This window comes from Cryptomeria japonica, chromosome 7 (assembly GCF_030272615.1).
Source record: "Cryptomeria japonica chromosome 7, Sugi_1.0, whole genome shotgun sequence".
Lineage (NCBI taxonomy): Eukaryota > Viridiplantae > Streptophyta > Pinopsida > Cupressales > Cupressaceae > Cryptomeria > Cryptomeria japonica.
The window spans coordinates 244,287,498-244,310,299 of NC_081411.1; the positions used below are offsets into that span (position 1 = coordinate 244,287,498).

Here is a 22,802-nt window from a genome sequence, read left to right on the forward strand (position 1 = left end):
CTGTATATTCATATGATGGTTATAAGAAGCAACTCAAGTTTGATGAATGCTGTTTATATAATGCATAATAAGAAAAATGTATTGGACTAAGGAACGTACAAGAAGAGCCTTCCAGGAGTTTGTTGTAGGATAGTTTTACCTCAGAAATTACCAATGATTCGTGAATGCTGTTTTCTATTTTTTATTTTGTGATTGTGCTGTATTTTTTTTGGTCGATAAAGGCAGAGCATGATTGTGCTGTGTTATGGTGTCCAGATTTAAATATTTAGTAGTGTACACCCCAGTTAAACAAATTTGTCTATGGTCCTTTAAATCGTTAAAACTTAAGAAACAGTAACTGCATTCCTAAGAAATGGACTGGGAATTATTGGATTTAAGATTAGATAAAGCGATGGATATTAAAAACCATTAACAGATTCCTTTTCTTTGTCATGTGTCATCTGTTGAATAATTTTAATAATAAAATATTATTTATAATTTCTATAATTTATAAAAATCAAAATTAAAATAATTAATTGTCATTTTCTTAATCATTAAATCTGAACATTAACAGGGCTCAGCTGCTGGGACCACACAAAGGCAACCAGCCAACGAAGTAACGTAGCATACATATAGAATCTTGATGCTAAGAATATTTTGGATACAAACTAGAAAATATGAAATGAAGGTAAGTGTTATGAGCAATCTCTAAATTAGTTGCTTGTGGAATTATTGATAGAGAGTACTTTTGATGTACTGTACTTGTAAATTTAATTGTAAAGGAGATCTGAATGGTGAGTGAGTTTAGATGATGTGCCAAATATTACTCACATGGCATGTGAATTTGAGTAAAGCTTAGGAAAGAACTAAGGTTTGTGACAGGAAATTGACTAGAATAACATTAAGAAAGAGGGCCAATTAGCTGTTACAGAGATAATCTGGCTTTGTCAGTGTAGGCATGCCAATTTCTTCTTCGCTAGACAATGACAACAAGAATGATACCTTTGACATTGAAGGTCTCAACCTCGCTTCTTGTGTGCATTGAAGGGCAATCAGTATCACTCTCATTGCAATTTTTGAGTCGAAATTTTCACTACAAAGTAACCTGCTGTCTACTAGATCGAAATGGCGATTCTCCTCATGAAGATTCCACGCCTATTGCACAAAAGTAATTTCACATTACAATGGTAAAGAGCACTTCCTTGACATAAAAAATTCTGAGGTTATAAATATATACCCACCCACTTCACAAGGTCTGGGAAGGAGAAATTAGATTCCACCTGTCTTTTGCCAGACATTATTTGTAACACGACCACACCAAAGCTGAAAACATCTGCTTTATCTGTTACTCGACCATCAGACTTACATTCGGGAGCTATGTAGCCTCTGCACATGCCAAAATTAGAACATTTTTCTAATTAACACAAGTATATTTACATTAATAGTTAAAAAAATTATGCCATGTATCTTACTCCGTTCCAGCAACTGGTATTTTTTGATGGATGTCATTCTTATCTAAGACTGTTCCCAAACCAAAATCGCAGATTTTGGCATTGAAATTCTCGTCAAGTAATATATTACTGGGTTCTATATCTCTATGCACTATGCAAATCCCAGAATCCTCATGGAGATATGCCAGCCCACGTGCTACCCCTTCAAATATATTCAAATGGGTTCTCCAATCAAGGACTTGGACCTTTGAAGGATCTGCAATTGCAATCAAAATCATACATTGGCATACATACAATACATATGTAAATGTCCAATTTAAAATCCTTTTAAGGAAACAATGGTTCTTCTTTACTTACTGAAGCAAAGGTCTTGAAGGCTTCCTTTAGGTATGTATTCGTAAATAAGCAATATCTCCTCTCCTTCAATGCAAAATCCGTACAGCTTTACAAGGTTACGATGTTGTAAACGTGAAGCAATACCCCATTCATTCGTAAATAAGCTCCTTCCTTCTTCAGATAATCTCTTTATGGCCAATTGCTTACCATCTGCAAAAGTTCCCTGTAAAAGAAATGCTACATCGTCATGAAACAAACCACATATAATAAATAGGATATGAATGCCCTTACAGTTTGCAAATCAAATTGTGAATGGTCTGTTTAATTTAATACCTTATATACAGACCCAAATCCCCCTTCTCCTAGCTTATTATTTGGGTGAAAATATTGACATGCAATCTGAATTTCATTGAATGGGAACACAGTTGTGCCTCGATCTAAATCCTTCATTCCTTTCTGCAAGACCAAACGCTCGTATTTTTCATCACCCACTGTTTTTCTGCCTCCCCTGATTCCCCGAACAATGCGTGATATTATTCCTGTCCTTTGATAATGATTATTCCTCCTATGGCTTGCAATTTGTGAAGAGTGACCATGATTCCAGTTAAAAGGTTGGTGGTGATTTGTTTGCTGTGAGTTGAAAGAAATTGCATTTCTATGAATTTGTCCCTGGGATGAAGTTTCAGCGACATCTTTCTCAGACTGCAACCAAATCCCACCTGCTTATGCAAAGATAAGACTTCAAATATAGGACATCCAACTGATATTCTGAAGCATTGAATCTGTAAACGAAAATGTGAGAACATATAGTGAGAAATCAAATACCTGGAGCTTCTGGTGTGGATTGAAGTGACGTATATGACATAAAAGAAAATAGTGTCTTCAGTTGCACTTGTAACATAATATCTCTGAACATACGATCTACTTGTCCTCTTAGAAAATTAAGCTCTTCCCGTATCTTTGTAGACAGCAGGAACCTGTACAATATTTTTGAAGATAAAATCAATGCCAAACTTAAAACTTGAAAATCAGATGGAGGTAATATGCGTGGTCCAATGTTCTGTCATTCTTCGTTATGACCTGCAAATATTATACAGTTCTGTCAAGCCTAAATAGGACATTGTTGGGAATTCAAAACCAATAAAAACACGGAAGAAAATCATGTTAATTTAGAATCTAGATAAGGATCAACATCATATGGCATTCTGTGCTTGTTAGCTCTGAGATATTAAGGGGTTTAAAAAGTCGGTTACCTCTGAGTTTAGGGGGTTTAAAAATGTCAGTTAAGGAAGTCCTCCTTGAGAAGAGTCCTCTCCGAGATGTGCCATGGCAAACAAAAGGCCCTTAACCCTTAATTCTAAGCTCTTTCGAATGAATTGGAGGTCAATAATATTTTGTTATCCTTATATTTGTAAAGAATTCCAGTTCAATCCGAATTTTCTTAAATGGAAGATGAGATGTAGGTATGCTTAATGGGATGGTGTGTAGTCTCACTTTCTTGCTATGATAGGTGGCATGCAGAATAGTCTATGATGGGTTGAAGGGGATTTCAGTGCATGGATTTTCATATACATGATAAGTTATTTACTGAAGTTCTTTTAAAGGTCTTAATGACTTGTGAGTAAACAGTGGAAGTTGACCTTGAGGCACAGTCACTAATAGCTGGTTGCGTTTGTTAGGCTCTATGATGCCTATCTGTTCTGAAACTACTCGACCAATACCATTCACAGTGTTCAGGTGATTCCTCCTTTTCTGTGACTCTTCCCTTGTGGTTGTGAAGTCCAAGTGTCACAAACCATTCAGCTTTTATTTGTGAAGTCCAAGTGTCACAAAACATTCAGCTTTTATTGTCTCTTCACTTTTCGCCGATGAGTTACACAAACTTGAAGGATGTAATATTTGTTGCTCTATGAAAAACTTAATTATTGCTGCAACAGGTAAAGTAGAATAAATACTCGTTTTTTCCTGTGGACATAGTCAATTTTGGTGAATCATGTAATTCATTAATTCTGTGCAGTTTGTATTGTTTGTTTAATCTGCGGTAGGTTTATATTGCTTAACAATTGGTAACAAAGTTAGTCTATAAGTCCAACTTGCACTGTGGCTTAAGAGGGGTCTTGGAAATAAACCACACTAAGACCAACAAGGGAGGAGTTCTGAGTTATGCCCTCAGATACAGAAAAAAAAAACATGAAAATAAACTCTTACTCCTCTGTTGTTAGGAGTTTTACATACGCAATGATTTGCACAAGACCCAAAATTGCTCATGCAGTGGGAGTGATCAACAGATATATGAGGAATCCAGGACAAGTTCATTGATGGGCTATAAAATAGATTCTGAGATACTTGAAGGGCACATCATATCATGTTTTGCTGTCTAGAGGAGAAGATGCATAGCTACAAGGATTCGTTGACTTCTACATGGTTGGTGACTTGGATAAAACATGATCAACCATTGGGTATGTGTTCACTTTTGTAGGGGTAGCGATCGGCTGGATTTCTAGATTGCAGAAGGTGATGGCTTTCTCCACTGTGGAAGCAGAATATATTGCAATCATAGAAAGAGCTAAAGAGATGTTGTGGACATGTTGTGGTTGCAGTGGTTACTATCTCAATAGGGTAGTAAACAAAAAGACTTCGTTTTGTATAGTGACATCAAAAGTGCAAATCACTAAGAAAAAATGCAGCCTTCCATTCACAAACAAAGCACATAGAGCTTCAAAGTTATTTTATTAGAAGAGTTCTTGATAGGTTAAGCTAAAGTTGGAGAAGCTTCACGCTAGCCTCAATCCTGCAGATGCACTTACGAAAAAGAGAAGCTGGAGTTCTGCAGAGCTTTGTTTGGTTTCGTAAATGTGACATTAAACCTAGGAAAGCGGGTGGCATCTTGGAACTTAGTCAATTGCAGGATGGATTGGAAATTGCAGGATGGATTGGACTTCATGTGGGAGATTGTTCATTTGTGAAGTCCAACTGTCATAAATCATTCCCTTTTTTTTCTCTTCATTTTTTACCAATGAGTTACATAAACTTGAGGAATGTAACATTTGATATATATATCAAAGCTTATGCATTGCTGCAACTGTTGTAGTCAATTTCAGCGAATCATGTAATTCGTTGTCCCTATGCAATTTATAGTTACTGTTTAATCTGCTGTAGGTTTATAATGCTCTGTTTTTGCTTTGTTTGCATAACGTCCTGGGTCATCAGATTGCTTGCAAACGACCACTGTGTAGCCATTTGAAGATTTTAAATTGTGGTGACAGCTCAATAATTGCCTCTAGTGGCCAAATAGGACCTGTTTTGTCACGTATGCAGAAGGTGAAACTAACCGATCTGTGCCACTCACAGAGCTGGGGTGATTTCCCCTGTTTTGTGAATTAAACCTGGGTCATCAGATTGCTTGCAAAGGACCATTGTCAAGCCACTTAATAGAGATTTTGAAATCTGGTGGCAGCTCAGTAGTCGTCTCGAGTGGTCAAGGTTTTGACCTGGACCAAATAAAGATTGTGTCCAGTGGTCAGAATATTAATATAGACAAATCTCAGAAATATGTGGGCGAATACTGGCCTTTGGACTTAACAGCTTAAATACTATTGCAAGCGATGGAAATGGCTCGAGTATAATAGAAGAGAAAAAATGTAATGAGCATTTCTTACTGAATCCAAAGGATCAATGTAATAGCTTCATTGGGTAATAAGTCATGCAGATGATAAGGAACACATACTTTGATAATTTCTTAGATCGAATAACAGAAGTACACATCAATGCTCCAGCTATTATCAGATAAACACCCTCAGACATCTTTTCTCTTATCTCCTTGTGCAAATGAGCCTTGATTTCCTGAAGCTGCTTAATACATTTTGCCAAGTCATTCATCCCTCGGAGAAGATCCACACATTCTCTGTCGTTTGAGGAAATTTTGTCGAGCCTTTCCAGGACAATCGCCACTGCTAACAGCCCAACTGCACTCCAATGGATATTACTCACTCCTCTGAGAACATCCACAGCCACTGTTCTTGCGTCAGTAGCCCATGTGCTCGAGGAAAATGGTTTCTATACAAAAGAAAACAGTACACATATCGTATTCAAATGAGCAAGACGCAATTAAAACAACATAACTCAAATTTTAAATATATTTCAGCTGCAAGAAATCCTTTTCCTTCGAATTTGACAGTACCTGATTTGAAAATAACTTGGAGCCCTCCGAGATCCGTCCTTCTAATAGTTCGATAAATGCAGAAGAAGCAGGCTGAACAAAATCGGAGAATTCCGTACCACCTTCACCCTTGTCACTACGGCAGCTCTATCATGCAAAATAAAAAATTCTGGTCATTAGATTCCTCTGAGACACGGAATTCTAATATTTTTGAAGATCCAGAAGTAACAAGCTGAACCAAGTCAAAGAATTTCATGCTCACTTGACCACTTTTCTTGTCATTCAGAAGCAACAATTCTGGTTATAACATTGATTTTAGCAGATCACGACCCAGGAGTCAAGTAAATCGTTTTTCCCATACCTTGTATGTATATTGTTTATTAGGTTATACCTTACCATCGGGGGGATTTGAACATGTGACCTCCATATGGAATGTACACGCTTTCAGTTCCAGTCAAATAGTACCATTTTACAACTAAGGATTATGTTTCCTAAAAATATTAGTTTCACTTCAATATCTAACAATATCCAGCTCTCCACAGAATTAAGCTGGGGCTAATAATTTTGTGTGTTTTGGGGATTAAAACATCAGAGATTAAAATCTTGAATAGTTAACAAAGGGATTGAATAGTTTTGCATACCTTGTTAATCACAGCGGCAGATAACGCACCATCTATATGCTGTATAAGAAGTTCCAAGTCCATTTCTATTCCGTTTTGAATGCTTGGATCGGAGTCCATTGAATTAAGTGTATAGATCAGAGGCCAAATAGAAAACTGATAAATTCAATATCCCAACTTTACGAGAAGAATTGTACAATCTTAAGCCCAGTCAATTGGAAAAACAGAAGAGAATTTAAGTTCAATAGTTTCTTGAGGCACTCGATTCAAACTAGGGTCAAACGAATTGAACAGTGAAACTTAAACCATACAAATTGGATACACATTGGATACACCCAGAGGGCTGGTGGGGCGGGATTTTGTATTGTCTATCAATTTTCAGTCTTTATGCTACTGTTAATTGTTACTGTTTTTCAAATATGTATAGGGTTTCAATGTTTTATCTCATTTAACCTGAGGAAAAAATCCGAACCTCTTTCAAAAGCTCATCTTTCCCGAACAATGAAAAAAACCCTCTAAGTAAAATTACAAGTTAAAATTTTATCATTTTCAGTCAAATGCTGTGTTATTTAGATCGAAAGAAAGTCTACGGAGAAAGTCATGAGTAGTCTCATCTAAATTATGTTAGATCAGATTTCGTGACATACAAAATGGTTGATTCAAATCAACCCAACTTTCAACATTCAGAAAGACACGTGTAATGCAGACAAGGCTTTTTGAGAGCTCTACAACACGTTCCTCTCTATGACCGCCATTTTAGCCTCTGATCACTAACCCGTAAGCTTTTCCCACTCCCAAACTGTGCCGTTGAAGGTCACTCTGCCTCCTTCAACCCAGAACATCCCTCCACACCAGCCCTAAAGGCCCGAGATGAGAATATTTAATAACTATTTATATGAGGATATAAGAGGAATTATTGGAGGTTTTCTCATAGTTACTGCCACTGGTGTAAGACAGTAAGAGTGAAATATATAAAATTAATATAGTAAACGTACTTTATTTTCCGAGTTGTTCTTATCTGGTACTGTACATGCTTGAGAATAATGAATGGCTACTACTTTTTAATGTTATCTTTAATTATTTTCCTGCATTTATTAATATTAATGAATGTGTGATTTACTATCTCTTAATGGATGAGCAATGTGGCTGATTTGTGCAATGTGTTGATGTGTTGATGGATGATTTGACAAATACAAGTTTTAGGGGTCATATCATTTAGGTTATTAATGAATGTGTGATTTATTATCTCTTAATGGATGAGCAATGTGGCTGATTTGTCTAATGTGTTGATGTGTTGATGTGTTGATGGATGATTTGACAAACACACTTTTTAGGGGTCATGTCATTTAGGTTATCATGTTCAGCTCATTGTTTTATGTTTGAATTGTTTCATTTGAAACAATGTCTTGATGTGTGATAGAAAATCGTATTTGTGGTTTGCCTTGGGGGTGTGGTTGACCTTGTTGAACCTATGGTAGAAATTACAAAGAGTTTGGCCAAAATTATGATTATTGCTAAGACCTATTCGTGCATAGTGATTTGCACCACTACTAGAGTATGTGAGGTATATGTTGGAGATATATGGATGATCTTGACATGATCATGAGCATTTCAAAGTGATTTGGTGTACCATACATCATAAATGTGTTACCACAACTATCTCAAGCCATAAGAAATCTCTTAGAATTATTGTAATTACAAACTTAGTCGATCATCTTAGATCAATCACACATCCTTTTAAGGCAACAGTATTGATTATAATCTCTAGAAAGAAGGCACTTAACCTTGCCCTCTAGTTGTTACTAAACTATTTAGCCTATTGTAGGAGCTAAGTCACTTTGACTAGTCTACATATAGATATAGAACAATTATATGTAAACACGATTTCTAGAATATAATCTATCTTTATCATTATAGGTTGTGTGCTAGTTTGTGATCAAGCAAAGAAAGCTAAGTATGTATATATAGTTGTACGAAAAAATTGCTTTAGAGTTGGAATAACACATTTTGAGCATGGAATCATTATAAGTATCTAGTATCTCTTACCATAGACCAATACAACTATGTTGTGAGGATTGTCGTTGTATATAGACTTGTGACTATGCATGTATGGATGTTTAAATAGTACATTATAATCCTCTAATTGCATTGTATGACTATTCATATGTTGTAAGGATTGATGGTCAATGTACAACACAAACTCCTTTGGTAGTAGGTAATATCTCTAGTTCTTTAAGGCTTGCATAAGGGCATAGAACTCTTGATCGAAGACTAAGTATGTCTTCCTTGCACCACTCAACTTTTCATAGGCTATTAGTTTTCCTTCTTGACTCGACATTGTTCCTACACACTTCCACTAGCATCACAACCAATAGGTAAAATACTTTGTCAATATTAGGTACACATTAACACTACTTTCTCTATTACCATTTGCTTTAGTAATTCAAAAATCCTCTATGCTCCTGATGTCCATGTGAACTCTTTTTTATCTCCCCTCATTGTTTCTTTCAATGATGTGCAAATGGTATTGAAATTCTTGGTGGACTTCCTATAGAAACTCACCAATTCATGACAAGATCTTTCCTAGAGTCCAATGTCTGACAGTGTGGGCCATTACAAAATTACTCTTTCTCTAGATCCAACTTCAATCCTATCATAGAATTATAAAAAATCTAATACACTAATTTTGTCCAAGCATTCAAAACTATATTTATTTATGTCTATCAATAGCTTCTCTTCTCTCAATCTTTGAAATGCTTAATGTGCCACCAATTTTATTCTTTGGTCCTACTAAAATTTAAAATATCATCAAAGTAAACAATAATAAACTTACCTACAAATTTATTGAATACCCCATTCATTAGTCTCATGAATGTGCTTGGTGAATTAGTTAAACCAAAAGTCATGACTAACCACTCATATAGGTCCGCATTAATCTTGAATACAATCTTCTTTTCATCATCCTCTTTTATTTTGATTTGATGATACCCACTCTTCAAGACAATATTTGTGAACTATTTTGCACTACTCAAACAATCCATAATGCCATCCATCCTTGGTAATAGGAATTAGTTCTTGATAGTGATCTTATCGATAGCTCATATGTCTATGTACATCCTCCATTCTCCATCTTTTGTTTATGCCAAAACTATTGGTACTACACATGGGCTTAATTTTTTTTAATCAATCCTCTCTATGTAACTCTTGCACTTGACAATTTAAGTTTGTACTTTTATTGGGTGTCATCCTTTGTGTTAGAGTAAAGTAATTAATTAACTTTTCTCTCCTCTTAAGATTTCTCTTTATGCATACATTAGTCATTTAATAATTAATATTTAATTATTAAATGCTCACACCTTAGGGTTAGGTTTTCCTTTTGGTGTTGATCTCCTTTATAAGGATTGATCTCTTGTATTATTCATATTCTTGATTCATTTTTTCTCTGATAATACATCTTTTCTCTTTGTCAGAGCCAAAACCCTCGTATTCGTTCTCTCTCTTTCTCTGTGACAGGTTTCTTGCATGCAAGTTTCTTTTGGGTTCTGTGGATTTGTATTTCTCAAATCCTACATGGTATCAAAGCCAGATCTGCTGCAGCTTGTTCAGACTTTTGAAAGATTTTGAGATCCAGGTTTTGGTTGCATCAGATCTGTGTTTGTCTTCTGTTTTTTATTTTGGAATAGGGGTATTTTTTTCGGTGCACTTTGAGCCCAAACGGACCTCACCGTTGAGCTCGTAGCACCCAAAAACCCCTATTTCCATATAAAATTCATCCGATTTGGACACAGTTGCACCAGAAGGCAAATTTTTTTTGGCCCCAAGGCCGTACGGCCCTAGGGCATGAAAACCGAGGCAAAATTCGAAAAAAATCAAAAAAAATACAAAAACCACGGTTTTTTCAAAAAAACCAGGCGCAGCTAGTGTAAACCGTCGCGCCGCCGATAAGCAGCCCGGCGGCCACCCGGCATCCACCGCCGCCGGCGGTATCCCGCCCACGCACCCCCTGCCGCCCCCGCGCCCAGCCCCCGCGCCCAGCCATCGCGCCGCCCACCGCCACAACGCCGTCCCCACGCCGCCGCCCCCCTGCGCCCGCCCCTGGTCGCCCAGAGGACCAGGGGCTTATTTTTTTAAGCCCTTGAGGGCTTAAAGGCCCATCTGGGTCCCTTTAGGAGCAGTTTTACAAAATCGGGCATAATTTGGGCGTCCGATCTCCGTTTTTTGAAAACGAATAGGCATTGGAAAGCTGGTTCCGAGCCTGATCTAATTAATAGAGACTTTTTTTTTTTATTTTGCTGTTTTGTAGTGTTTTTTGCCAGTCAAAGTCAGAACAAGTTTTTTGCACTCCAGGAGCCATATCTTTTGCATACGGACTCCGTTTTTCGCAAGCGAATAGGCGTCAGAAAGGTGGTTCTGTGCTCTTTCCAGATCTAAAGTCTATTTCATCAGAAAATTCTTCAGGTGCTCCAAATTTTGTCTCAACCCGTTATTGCTTTCTATCATTTTCTGGCTTTCAGTTTGTACTAGGGATTAGTTTTTTGCATTGTGGGGGGGTGTTTTCTCTTGCTTTCTGTTATTTACATCAGAATACCAGAATTTACAAACACCAATACAAAAAAATCAAACCCCCTTCTGCATCTTCTGTCTAGTTCTGAAAGACCACTTAATAATAATTAAAAATTCAGACCAGTTGAGGCACAGTTCACAAGATGGCAGATAGACCTATTGAATCTCTCACACCGCATAATTACCACACTTGGAAGGGTCGCATGATGACTCTTCTCCAGTCAAAAAGGTTATGGTCCTGTTTGGATGAGGTTCAGCCTCAGTTGACACGTCCTTTTGAGATTATGCAGCACAGGAACAATATGGATCAGGCTATGGGATTGATGGCTTTACACATTTTCGACAGTCTCCAGTTTCATCTTGAGGGTTGTATCACTACTCGAGCCATTTAGACCAAGTTTGAGGGACTTTTTGGTACTGTCAATGAGTTCAGAGCTTTGCAGCTTGAGGCAGAGTTAACTTCCTTGGTACCTGATTCATTTCCTTCTATTGAGGACTTTTTGATGAAGTTCAAATAGCAAAGATCTATCTTGCAGGGTTGTGGTAAGACTAAGACTGATACAGAGTGCATTTTCCTGATTCTCTCCAAGCTTCGGGGTCCATTTCAGATCTTCTCTTCGACCTTCTATTCCACCATGGATGCCTTGGGTGCTCGACATGTCATGCCTTCTTTTGAGGTCTTTTGTGATCGTCTGACTCGTGAGCAAGCTAAGCTTAAGCAGTTGGATTCACTTTCAGGTTCACAGAACCAAGCATTGGTAGCCCAGTCCTCCAAAGGAAAACAGAAGCAGAAACCGAAGCCTAAGAAAGATTCAAAGGCTAGTGAGAATCCCTCCAAGCCACCACCTAAGTCTGATTCAAAACCACAATTCAATTCTAAACAGGGCAAATCTTCAAAGTCTAGTGAGTCTTCCTCCAAGACTAAGAAGAAATCAGGTGATCCTTGCAGTTTTTTGTGGCAAGGAAGGACATCCCGTTTCCAGGTGTTGGAAACGTTTAGAGGCTTTGGAGGAAGCCATGCAGTAGCATAATATCAGTGCACCACAGCCTCCTTCACAGCCCATAGGGAAAGGTCATGCTCTTTCTGCACAAGCATTGTCCTCAGCGTCCACTTGGATTCTAGATTCTGGTGCCTCTCACCATATGACACACACACACAGGATTTGGTCACCGCTCTTGCTCCTACAGGCACTAGACATATTGCAGTTGGTGACTCAGCACAACTTTCCGTTCAGGGTTCTGGTACTGTTTCATTGGATGGTGGTTGTCTTCAGGATGTGCTTTTGGTTCCTGACATTTCGACAAACCTTCTATCCGTTTATCAGATTTGCCACTCTGGCTCTGGTAAGATAGTTGAGTTCTCTCCACATGATGTGGTTATTCAAGATCTTCATGATCCTGACTTGGTTGTGGCTACTGAGAGTGTGGATTCTGCATCTCACTTATATAGTTTTGATGGCTTTGAGAGTTCAGACACTGTTGGTTCCTCTCTTATAGTACATGCAGATTCAGTGAGTAGGCTTTGGCATGGGCGTTTTGGTCATGTCAATTACAGATATCTACAGCAGATGAGTACACAAGCACTTGTGATTGGGCTTCCACAGATTTCTTGTACAGATGGTGTATGTCATGGTTGTGTCCTTGGTAAATATCATCGAGATCCTTTTCCTAAGGGTCGAGCCTCTTGTGCTAGGGCAGCCCTAGAGTTGGTACACGGTGATCTTATGTCCTTTCCGACTCCTTCGTTTTCAGGGGCCCGTTATGTACTCACTTTTATTGATGACTTCTCCAGACGTACATGGGTGTACTTTCTTAAGTACAAGTCTGATGCCTTTGACTCTTTCAAGAAGTTTAAGACACTTGTGGAGAAGCAATCTGGACTTTCTATCAGGAGGATACGCACAGATAATGGGGGGGAGTATGTAAATCAGGCTTTCAAAGATTTTTGCACTGAGCATGGTTTACAGCATCAGTTTACAGTTCCTTATACCCCTCAACAAAATGGTGTTGCTGAGAGAAAGAACAGAACCTTACGGGAGATGGCAAATTGTATGATACAGTCTCGAGCTATGAGTTCTTCATTTTGGGCTGAGGCAGTCAATTGTGCCAATTATATTCAGAATCGGATGCCCCATAAGGCATTACGACATATGACTCCTAAGGAGGCTTGGACCCATGTCAAGCCTGATGTTTCTACATTCCGAGTTTTTGGTAGTGAGGCTTGGGTATTTATTCCTGATGCTCAGCGGAACGCCATGGAGAGGAAGAGCCAACCACTCATATTTGTTGGCTACTGTGAGGATGTTAAGGCATACAGGTTGTTTGATCCTGATTCCAGAGAGGTCTTGTTTCGGCGGGATGTCCAGTTTGATGAGTGCTATCCTCAAATGGATTCTCCATCACCAGCTTCTCCCTCATTGCCTACTCCTTCCTCTTCATCTCTTGAGGATTACTTATCTCTTAAGGATGATGTAGATCATGATCCACCATCTCCACCACCACCAGTTGCTCCATCTTTGCCGAAGTGGGCCCGTGATACTGTTGAAGCAGCTGGTTCTTTGGTAGGTGATCCTTCAGATACTCGTCGCACTCGTGCTCAGACATCTGGTTCTAGTCTTTTGAGTCATACCCTTTCAGATGATCCTCAAAAGTTTTCAGAGGCGACAAGACACCCAGAGTGGGATAGGGCCATGGATGAGGAGTATTCTTCTTTGATGAAGAATCATACTTGGGATCTTTGTCCTCTTCCTAAGGGAAGAAAGTTGGTTCGGTGCAAGTGGGTGTATCGTACCAAGTATGCTGCAGATGGTTCTATTGATAAGTATAAGGCTCGTCTTGTTGCAAAGGGGTTTTCTCAGGTAGAGGGTATTGACTACTCTGAGACCTTTGCTCCTGTCGCCAAGATGAATTCTATACGCCTGGTACTTTCACTTGCAGCTTCACAGGGATGGACAGTGTTTCAAATGGATGTGAAGAGTGTCTTCTTGCATGGAGACCTACATGAGGAGATCTATATGGAGCAGCCTCAGGGTTTTGTGCAGGACACTTCTTTGGTTTGCAGACTTCGACGTTCATTGTATGGTCTCAAACAAGCCCCCAGGGCTTGGTATGAAAAGATGGACTCCTTCTTGCTTTCCTCGCACTTCACACGCTGTCATTCTGATCACACAGTCTATATTCAGCGTTAGGAGGGTGATCTTTTGATTCTAGTGCTATATGTAGATGATCTCATCATTACAGGTAGCTCATCCTCCATGATTCAGAGTGTTCAGAGAGCTTTGATGGAGCAGTTTGAGATGACAGATCTTGGTCTCTTGCACTTCTTTCTGGGTCTACAGGTTATTCAGTCTTCGGATGGGATTTCCATTTTTCAGGAGAAGTATGCTCTTGATATGCTTCAGCGATTTGGCATGCTTGATTGCAAGTCTGCCCCCACTCCATTTCAGTCAGGTGTTGTTTTGTCTTCCACTTGCTCTACTCCTTCAGTAGACCCCACTTTATACAGGCAGTTGGTTGGCAGTCTGTTGTACCTGACACATTCTCATCCTGATCTTTCCTTTGCGGTTGGCCTTGTCTCTCGGTTCTCCCATGATCCTCATGAGAGCCATTGGCAAGCAGCCAAATGTATTTTGAGATATATTCGGGGCACCACACATTATGGCATTCACTACTCTTCAGGATCCCCTCATATCATTGGCTTCACTGACTCCGATTGGGCTGGTGATGTCAATGATCGGAAGTCTACTTCTGGCTTCATTTTTTGCCTTGGTTCTGGTCCTATTACATGGTCTTGCAAGAAGCAGTCCGCTATTGCATTATCATCTACAGAGGCTGAGTACCGAGCAGCAGTGTTAGCCAGTTAGGAGGTTTTATGGCTTCGGCAGTCGATGACAGAGTTTGGGTTTCCTCCAGATTGTCCCACTATTCTTTGGTGTGACAACCAGAGTGCCATTCACATTTCTCGCAACCCAGTGGAGTATCAGCGGACAAAACATATTGAAATCCACATGCACTTCATCAGGCAGTTGATTCAGGATGGTTCTCTCATCTTGGAGTATATTCCTACAGAGGAGTAGGTTGCAGACATATTCACTAAACCTTTGGCATCTCCGCGCTATCTTCAGTTGCGCTCAATGCTTGGGGTGAAGGAAGTTGTCCTTGGGGGGTCTCAGCGAGGCCTTCCTTCCTTCCTTCATGTTTTCTTTTCAGCATGATTCTTTATCTCTTTTTGGAGAGGAGTTTTTTCCCACTGGGTTTTCTCCTTTACTCCACTTTATAGAAATTTTCTTGTATTCGAGTACCTCATTAGGCGTTGTTGCCGGGACCCTCCTTTGCATTGTAGTTCCTTTTCTTTCTTCTGCATTGTAGCTCATCTTAAGGGGGGGTGTTAGAGTAAAGTAATTAATTAACTTTTCTCTCCTCTTAAGATTTCTCTTTATGCATACATTAGTCATTTAATAATTAATATTTAATTATTAAATGCTCACACCTTAGGGTTAGGTTTTCCTTTTGGTGTTGATCTCCTTTATAAGGATTGATCTCTTGTATTATTCATATTCTTGATTCATTTTTTCTCTGATAATACATCTTTTCTCTTTGTCAGAGCCAAAACCCTCGTATTCGTTCTCTCTCTTTCTCTGTGACAGGTTTCTTGCATGCAGGTTTCTTTTGGGTTCTGTGGATTTGTATTTCTCAAATCCTACACTTTGTACTACATTGTTTGGAAAACTATCTCCTATATTAGATCCGTCTAATGTTTGACACTTTAAATTGGTGGAAATTATTTTAGTGCATATTTCTTTGACACGGTATCTATATATTCCATCAACAATTCAACAACTTCCTTTTGTGATGGTTCTTCACTTGTCATGACTTTCTAAGTGTCACACCTTTTTGGAATCAAGGCAACAACATTTGTTCTCATGTCTTCTAAGCAATCCATTTTTTCCATCATCCAATAAGATTAAAGCACTACAATACAGTTCAATTTTTCTCTTTTCTTCCAAAGATATGAGGATGTTGTTATGCCATATGAATTCATAGTGTAATTATTTTTGTTTTCATCATGAACCACCCTTCTATTATATTTTCATGGTGTTCCCAACAATATATGGCATACATCCATTAGCATAATATAACACAATATTTCATCATTATATGATCCTATGTGAAATTTTACAAAACATTCTTCACTTACTAGTATCTTATGCTCACCTTGAATCTATTTCCTCAAAAAACATCTTTCATAAGTTACCACTATCAATTATAACTTTACAAAACTAACCTCTTGATTTGCATTTTATTCTAAACAAACTCTTTCTTTGTGTCATTTTTAGGTGTTTCTATCTAAAACAAAGTTGTCCTAGTTTCTAGTGATTTACCCTTCTCAAATTTCCCCACTAAACTTGATGATCTAATAGGTTCTTCCTTTACATATGTTTCCCTTACACTGTTCTTTGCCCTTTTGCTAGCATTCATTTGGTAGAATTTGAATTCCCTATGTCCACTACCTCTACATTTGAAATGGGTTCATGTAAATGGTATCTAACCAAATCATTTTTCACCCTTCTAATATCTATAATTGTGGTAGGTATTATTACCCCTTTGTCATTGTGTTAGAAACTTGTCATTCCTTCCTTGAAAACCGTTGCTTCTTTCATCATTTGTGATATGGAATTGTTCCTTTTTATATCCTATATTTGGTTTTTCTTTGTCGCTTTGTGATCTCTCTCTTTATATTGTTCGGTTCTAATCTCTTATTCAACTTTTCCTCAACTTTCAATGTAACTAGTATGTTTCTTCAATTGTTGTCAATGTCACCATGCTTAATTATTGTTGGATGCTTGTCCTCAATACATTGATGTATCATGCAACTTTCTTCTTGGTAACTTCACTATGTCTAGTTTTGATGATCAACTTATGAATTTTTTTAGTGTACTCTTTCACCAACTTTTCTTTTTACTTAGGTATTGCAATTTTTTAGTAGTTCAAGATCATAATTGACAAGTATGAATTTATTCTTCAAATTTGTCACTATCCTATCCCAATTTATAATCCTTTATTTGTCCTCATGTAAGTGCACCAAGATGGGGGACTAAAAGGGGGTCATAAGATGCCACTATTTTATTTTGAAATTAAAAAATTCTAAACTTCAATGAGAAATTGAGGATAGCTACGCTCAAAATATGAATACGCAACACAGACAAGAGTTGTAGTGCTCCAATCTACTTTCTACACAACTTTTTTTTTAAATGATGGAGTTAAAGGTTTCAAAATGGGGGTCCACACAAAGTAGTCCTATTTTTATCATAATAACATAACATAGCATTTGTTGTGCCCCCCCTAAAATGATCGACTTTTTATTAAATTTCAAAAATTGCTCCCGTGAGAAATTAGCTCACACCATGTAGTTTATGCTATTTTTTTTAATAAATATATTTTTACTAATTTTTGAAGTGGAGACATCTTGATAAAATTGAAATTTCAGTATACTCCCCCTAATTTTTTTGAAAACTAATGAAAAAACACATTTTTCAATACGTGAAGAATGGAGTCTGGTTTCTAAAAATGTAATTTATTTCAAAATTTAATGAACAAGTAAAAAACTATACCCAAAATACCACATGTTGGTTTTTGACAAAAAAAAGGGAGACACGCTAACAAAATAAATTAAAGATGAAAACCTTAACATAATCAAAATGTGAAAAAAAAAATGGTTAAATAACTAAGATAGATCTTAATGCATTCATTTTATTTTTCATTTGCGCTGAAACGTGTGCAAACATGATGGAGAGCACAACAAAAAATGTGCATTGTTTTAACTTTTCATAAATACATGTCATTAGCATGAAATAGTCATCCAACCCTTTGGTTTGGATGCCCAAGATAAATCTAACCCAAAGTGTTGGTGTTTTCCAACGCAAAATATTTGGCGAGTGCCAAATTTGGTACTCGCAAAATGAAAAAAATGCATTTTTATAATATGTCTTTCAATACATAAGTCACATTTTAATATGTATTTTTTCCTTTCTTATACTTTGAGTTATATTTCATGTATATATTTGAAAGATATTTGGAAGTGGTTTGTAGATTATAGGTTCTAGAAGATCATACAAATTTTTAGACTTAGTTAAATTTTAGTGATCAACATTCTCTCTGCCTCTCACTATGTTTATCTTCCTCAAACTCTAGACCTATTTGTCTCCCTCTCTTATCTCTCTCTTCTCTCTCTCCCATCTCTAGGTCTGTCCCAACCTCTCTACCTCGCCTTCCCTCTTTACCCCAATCTTTATCCTTCTCTCTCTCTCTCTCTCTCTCTCTCTCTCTCTCTCTCTCTCTCTCACACACACACACACACACACACACACACAATTTCTCTCTCCTCTCTCTCCATTCTCTCAATCACTACCCTATCCCTCCCACCTTCTTTCTCCATATATCTAGGTCTCTCCCACCCTCTTTACCTTGCTACCTCTCCCTCCATGTCTCATTACCCACCTCTCTCTCCCCCTCTATCTCTCTCACCTTTATCTCTTCCCCCTAGGTCTCTCACCCCTCTCTCCCTAGGCTCTAGGTCTCTCACCTCTTTATCTCTTCCTTCTCTAGTTCTTTCCCTCACTCTCCACCTCTCTCCCTACCTCGTTACCCCTCTTTCTTTATTTCTTAAATTCTCTATCCCTCCCCTCTCTAGGTATCTCAATCACTCCTTGCCTATCTCTCCCTCCCTCTCTCATTAGCCTCATCTTTCTCTTTATTCTTATCTCTCTCATTTTATCTCTCCCCCTCTCTTAGTCATCTCCTCTCCCTCCCTTGTAAAGGGTTTAGGGAATACGATGTAGGATGTATGGTATAGGGTATGGGGTTGAGAGTAGAGGGTGTTGGTATAGGTTTTGGAGTAGAAGATTGATGTTGTGGGGTTTAGGGTACATTTCCCATATTAATACTTCCCTTTATCTCGCCCCCTCTCTCTCTCACCTCTTAAGGTCTCTCCCCCTTTCTTCCTTCCTACTTAACTATCTCTCCCCCATTCTTAACCCCATATCTATTTCCCCTCCATCACTCTCTTTTATTATGTCCCCCTCTCATATTCTCTCTCTCCATTGTTTAAGTTGTTACCTCTCCCTTCCACCCTCTCTCTCTCCCCTCTCTAGGTTTCTTCCTCCCCCCATATCCACCTCTATACCTCTCCATTCATGTTATGTTACCCACATCTCTCTCTCTCCCTCTCTCCCCCTTTATGAACTCTATCCTCCTCTTCTACCCCTCCACCTCTCTATATCCTCCTTCCCTAGGCATCTCACTCACTCCATGTCTAACTCTGCCCCCATCCCTTCTTACTTCCCCCTTATCTCTATAATTTTGTCTCTCCTCTTATCCCTTCCCTTTATAGGACAACCCCTTCCTTTCTTCTCCTCTTCGTCTATATCTTCCTCTCCTTCCTTAAACCCCCACCTCACCTCTCTCTCCCCCTCTAGGTCTCTTACCTCTCTTTCCCTCTATCGCCTCTCTCCATAGATCCCTCACTCCTTCCATGTCTACCTCTCCTTCTAGGGTGATCCCATAATACTGGGTTATATATTTTGGCCAAACTTGACACTGAAACCAACATTTTGCATCAAATCTTTACTTTCTAAAACCTATAACATCTAAACCATTAAGAATTTGAAGATGAAGAAAACTACTTGTGTATAAAATATTGTATTCTAATCCATTATTAAGCATACAAAAACATGCATACTCAATGAAACATTTTATTGAGGAAAACAAAGAAAATAAACAATTTAAAATACTCACCAATGTCATCTCATCGTTCCCTAGTCTTGAAGACTTCACCGTTTCAATGGATGGCTCTCAGATGCATGATTTCAACAAAGTGACAACTCAAGAGATGGGAATTGATTATGCAAGCTATGATGCAAAAACTAATGCAAGATCTATGCTAATTCTACATTTTGATTAAGCTATCATGAAAGCCATGTAATGAAAATGATACTATGTTATTATGCTATGATGCAACACTACTAAGCTATGATTGAGAAAATGCTGGAAATGATTACTAGAATGCTAAATTGCTAAAATGCTCAAAAGGATCCTCTCATAGCCAAAAGATGGGTTATTTATAAGATTTCCATGACCAGAGGTGAGGTGGCAAAAATCAACAGTGCAAATTTGGTCTGGAGAAACCGAGGGTTGAGATTGAAGAAGTTGGAGAGAGGTTGAGGAGAGGGGCACTTGTCATCCCTGAGGAGACAAGTGACAAAGAATATCCAACCATATACCAACAAGGGGGCAAGTGGCATGGAGATGAGAGACATGTGGCATAAGTGCCATGTGTCTCCAAGAGAGGGTAGACACTCAAGAGATGGTTAGGATAAGAGGTTGGAGGGGATAGGATTTGTTAAACCCTTGGTTAGATTGGGTGGGTTAGGTTAGCTAGGTGGTTAGGAGTAGGAGCCATGTGCTCAAATTCAAATTTAATGGAAGGAGAAATTTAAATACACAAATTAATTAATTCACATATTTGATTGGGAAAATGGAAGAAAATGATTAAAGTGGGAAGAATAAGAATTAATGAAACATATAAACAAATTATTCAATCTATTTATATATTGGAAGAATAAAAGTCATTAATTAATTTTTTTTTGTATTTAATTAATTCTTTCTCAAGACTAATTTTTAGTGTATACACTATTAATTTGTGAGATTTTTCATATAGATTCTAAATATATATTTTTTAAATAATTAGAAATTAATTGTCCCTATTGTTATGTAACTTTTGATAACTTAATATTTATAATAATCAACATTTTTCAATGTTGACATTTATTTTGTAATGTAAAACAATTTTTATAGCAAGATGAAAAATTCTAATTTGGAAATATGGAATTGTCACACCAATATCTAGTGAATGGATATTTTTTCATAATTTTTTGCTACATATATTTTTTTAGTTAATTTTTGAAGACAGAGGTGTATTTTGTAATACATAACGTTTTTTGTATGCATTTGAATTACCTTCTTCTTTGTGTTGAAATGAGGATATCAATACCTAGGGAAAAGATATTTTTTACAATTTTTTTCTCTATTTTTCAAAATTTCCACATGTGAAACACAATCCTTAATGTTCAATGAAAAACCTATTTTCATAAGAAATAAAATATAAATATGCTAATGAAATTAAATATATTAAAATTTATACTATTTGGAAATCTTATAATAAGGACTAAATACTTAAATAAACCAAACTTCTAAATGAATTTGTTTGACCTCCCAAAAGCTAATGTAAAAGTGGTTTTGATGCTCTACAAAAAAGAAAGGTTAGCTAATGATAAATAACACACAACACACAAGAAGCTGTTAGTGTTAATCAATCAAAAACTAATCTAAACAGGCATATCAAAAGAGATATCAAAAGCATGACAAAATATCTAACTAAGAAGATAAATATGATGAGGCATCTCCAAATGCCTCCTAACATGCTCTTGATTTCTTCTCCTTTGTTCCTCTCCTCTCCAAGTTCCAAAATAGTGTAGCTCTCAGCAACTTTTTGCACTATGGATGCTTATGGAGGATTGAGATTTAAGTATTTTCTCCAAATGTAGAATGAAAAGCTAAAATACTAGATGCTATTAAAAATGATTGATTTTAACCAAAATAACAAGATATTAGATTGCTATGCTAAATGCTCTCTTAAAATGCAATGCATACAAGTTTTCAGGATCTGGATTATGAAGAAATGGGCTCTATTTATAGGAAAAATGGAGCAATGGATGGTTGAGATTGAGCAATCTCAACAAGGGTCAGGATTGAATGATTTCAAATCCATGTGAGGGCTTTCAACCCAATCCCAGGATGACATGTGTCAATGTGAGATAGGTTGAGAGGAGAGGGAATAAGCATTAAATGCTTGACATGACCTTGGGAGTTAAGGTCAAGGTTAGTTGAATGAATAAACTGTTTATTCAAAGAATAAAGCTTTTATCCAATGGATAAACTCTTGTGCAAAGGCAAAAGGCATAAACATGGTCAAAGCAATAAATGCTTGGGGAGACAAGTTGAATTAACCATAAATAGTTATGTAAGAGCCATTAATGGTCATGTAAGAGCCATTAGTGGTTTTGGAAGACTTTGGAGGTTAAATTGTTGAACACACAAAGCATTAAATGCTTTTCAAAGACTTTGAAGTCTTTGAGAAGTGACTCCATGTTGCTTAGGAATGTGACAATAATTAGGGGATGGATTAGGCTAATTAGGAAGGGTTTAGAAGAATCTAGAAGGAGATTAGAATTGCAAGTGGGTTTGGTGGGTGAGGGAAAATAGGATTTTATTAAAATAAAAATTCATTTATTTCAATAAATGTGTGCAAGTTGCATTTTTAGGAGAATGCAAGTGGGGGGGGGGGTTTAATGATTTAAATACATGTTTAATTTAATTTATTTAAAAGAGGAATAGGGGGGATTTAATTAAATAAATAGATTTTATTCATTTAATTGATTTGTGAACTTGGTTTAATGAATTAATTAAAATAAATTGAATAATTTATTTAATTAATAGGAGAATGTTTTGAAGATGAATTAATTAAATGTTAATTAATTAACTCATGGCTAGTGCACTTTTAATCAAATAAATAGCCCCATAAAATGTAAATTTAGTGGGTGGTGTGCCCCCTTGAGATATGTGCCGAAAATTTTCAAA

General features: G+C 37.4%; 1 protein-coding gene across 1 annotated transcript; it reads right to left on the reverse strand.

Moving 5' to 3' along the window:
- Positions 1-502: 502 nt before the first annotated feature.
- LOC131051478 (G-type lectin S-receptor-like serine/threonine-protein kinase At5g24080) lies at positions 503-7,466 on the reverse strand. The gene is made up of 9 exons (XM_057986030.2): positions 6,567-7,466; positions 5,947-6,072; positions 5,494-5,822; positions 2,592-2,743; positions 2,100-2,485; positions 1,788-1,989; positions 1,452-1,686; positions 1,221-1,365; positions 503-1,134 (listed from the first exon to the last, which is right to left on the reverse strand). The coding sequence occupies exons 1-9, from the start codon at positions 6,663-6,665 to the stop codon at positions 898-900; spliced, it is 1,911 nt and encodes a 636-aa protein (XP_057842013.1). The 5' UTR covers positions 6,666-7,466; the 3' UTR covers positions 503-897.
- Positions 7,467-22,802: the final 15,336 nt, after the last annotated feature.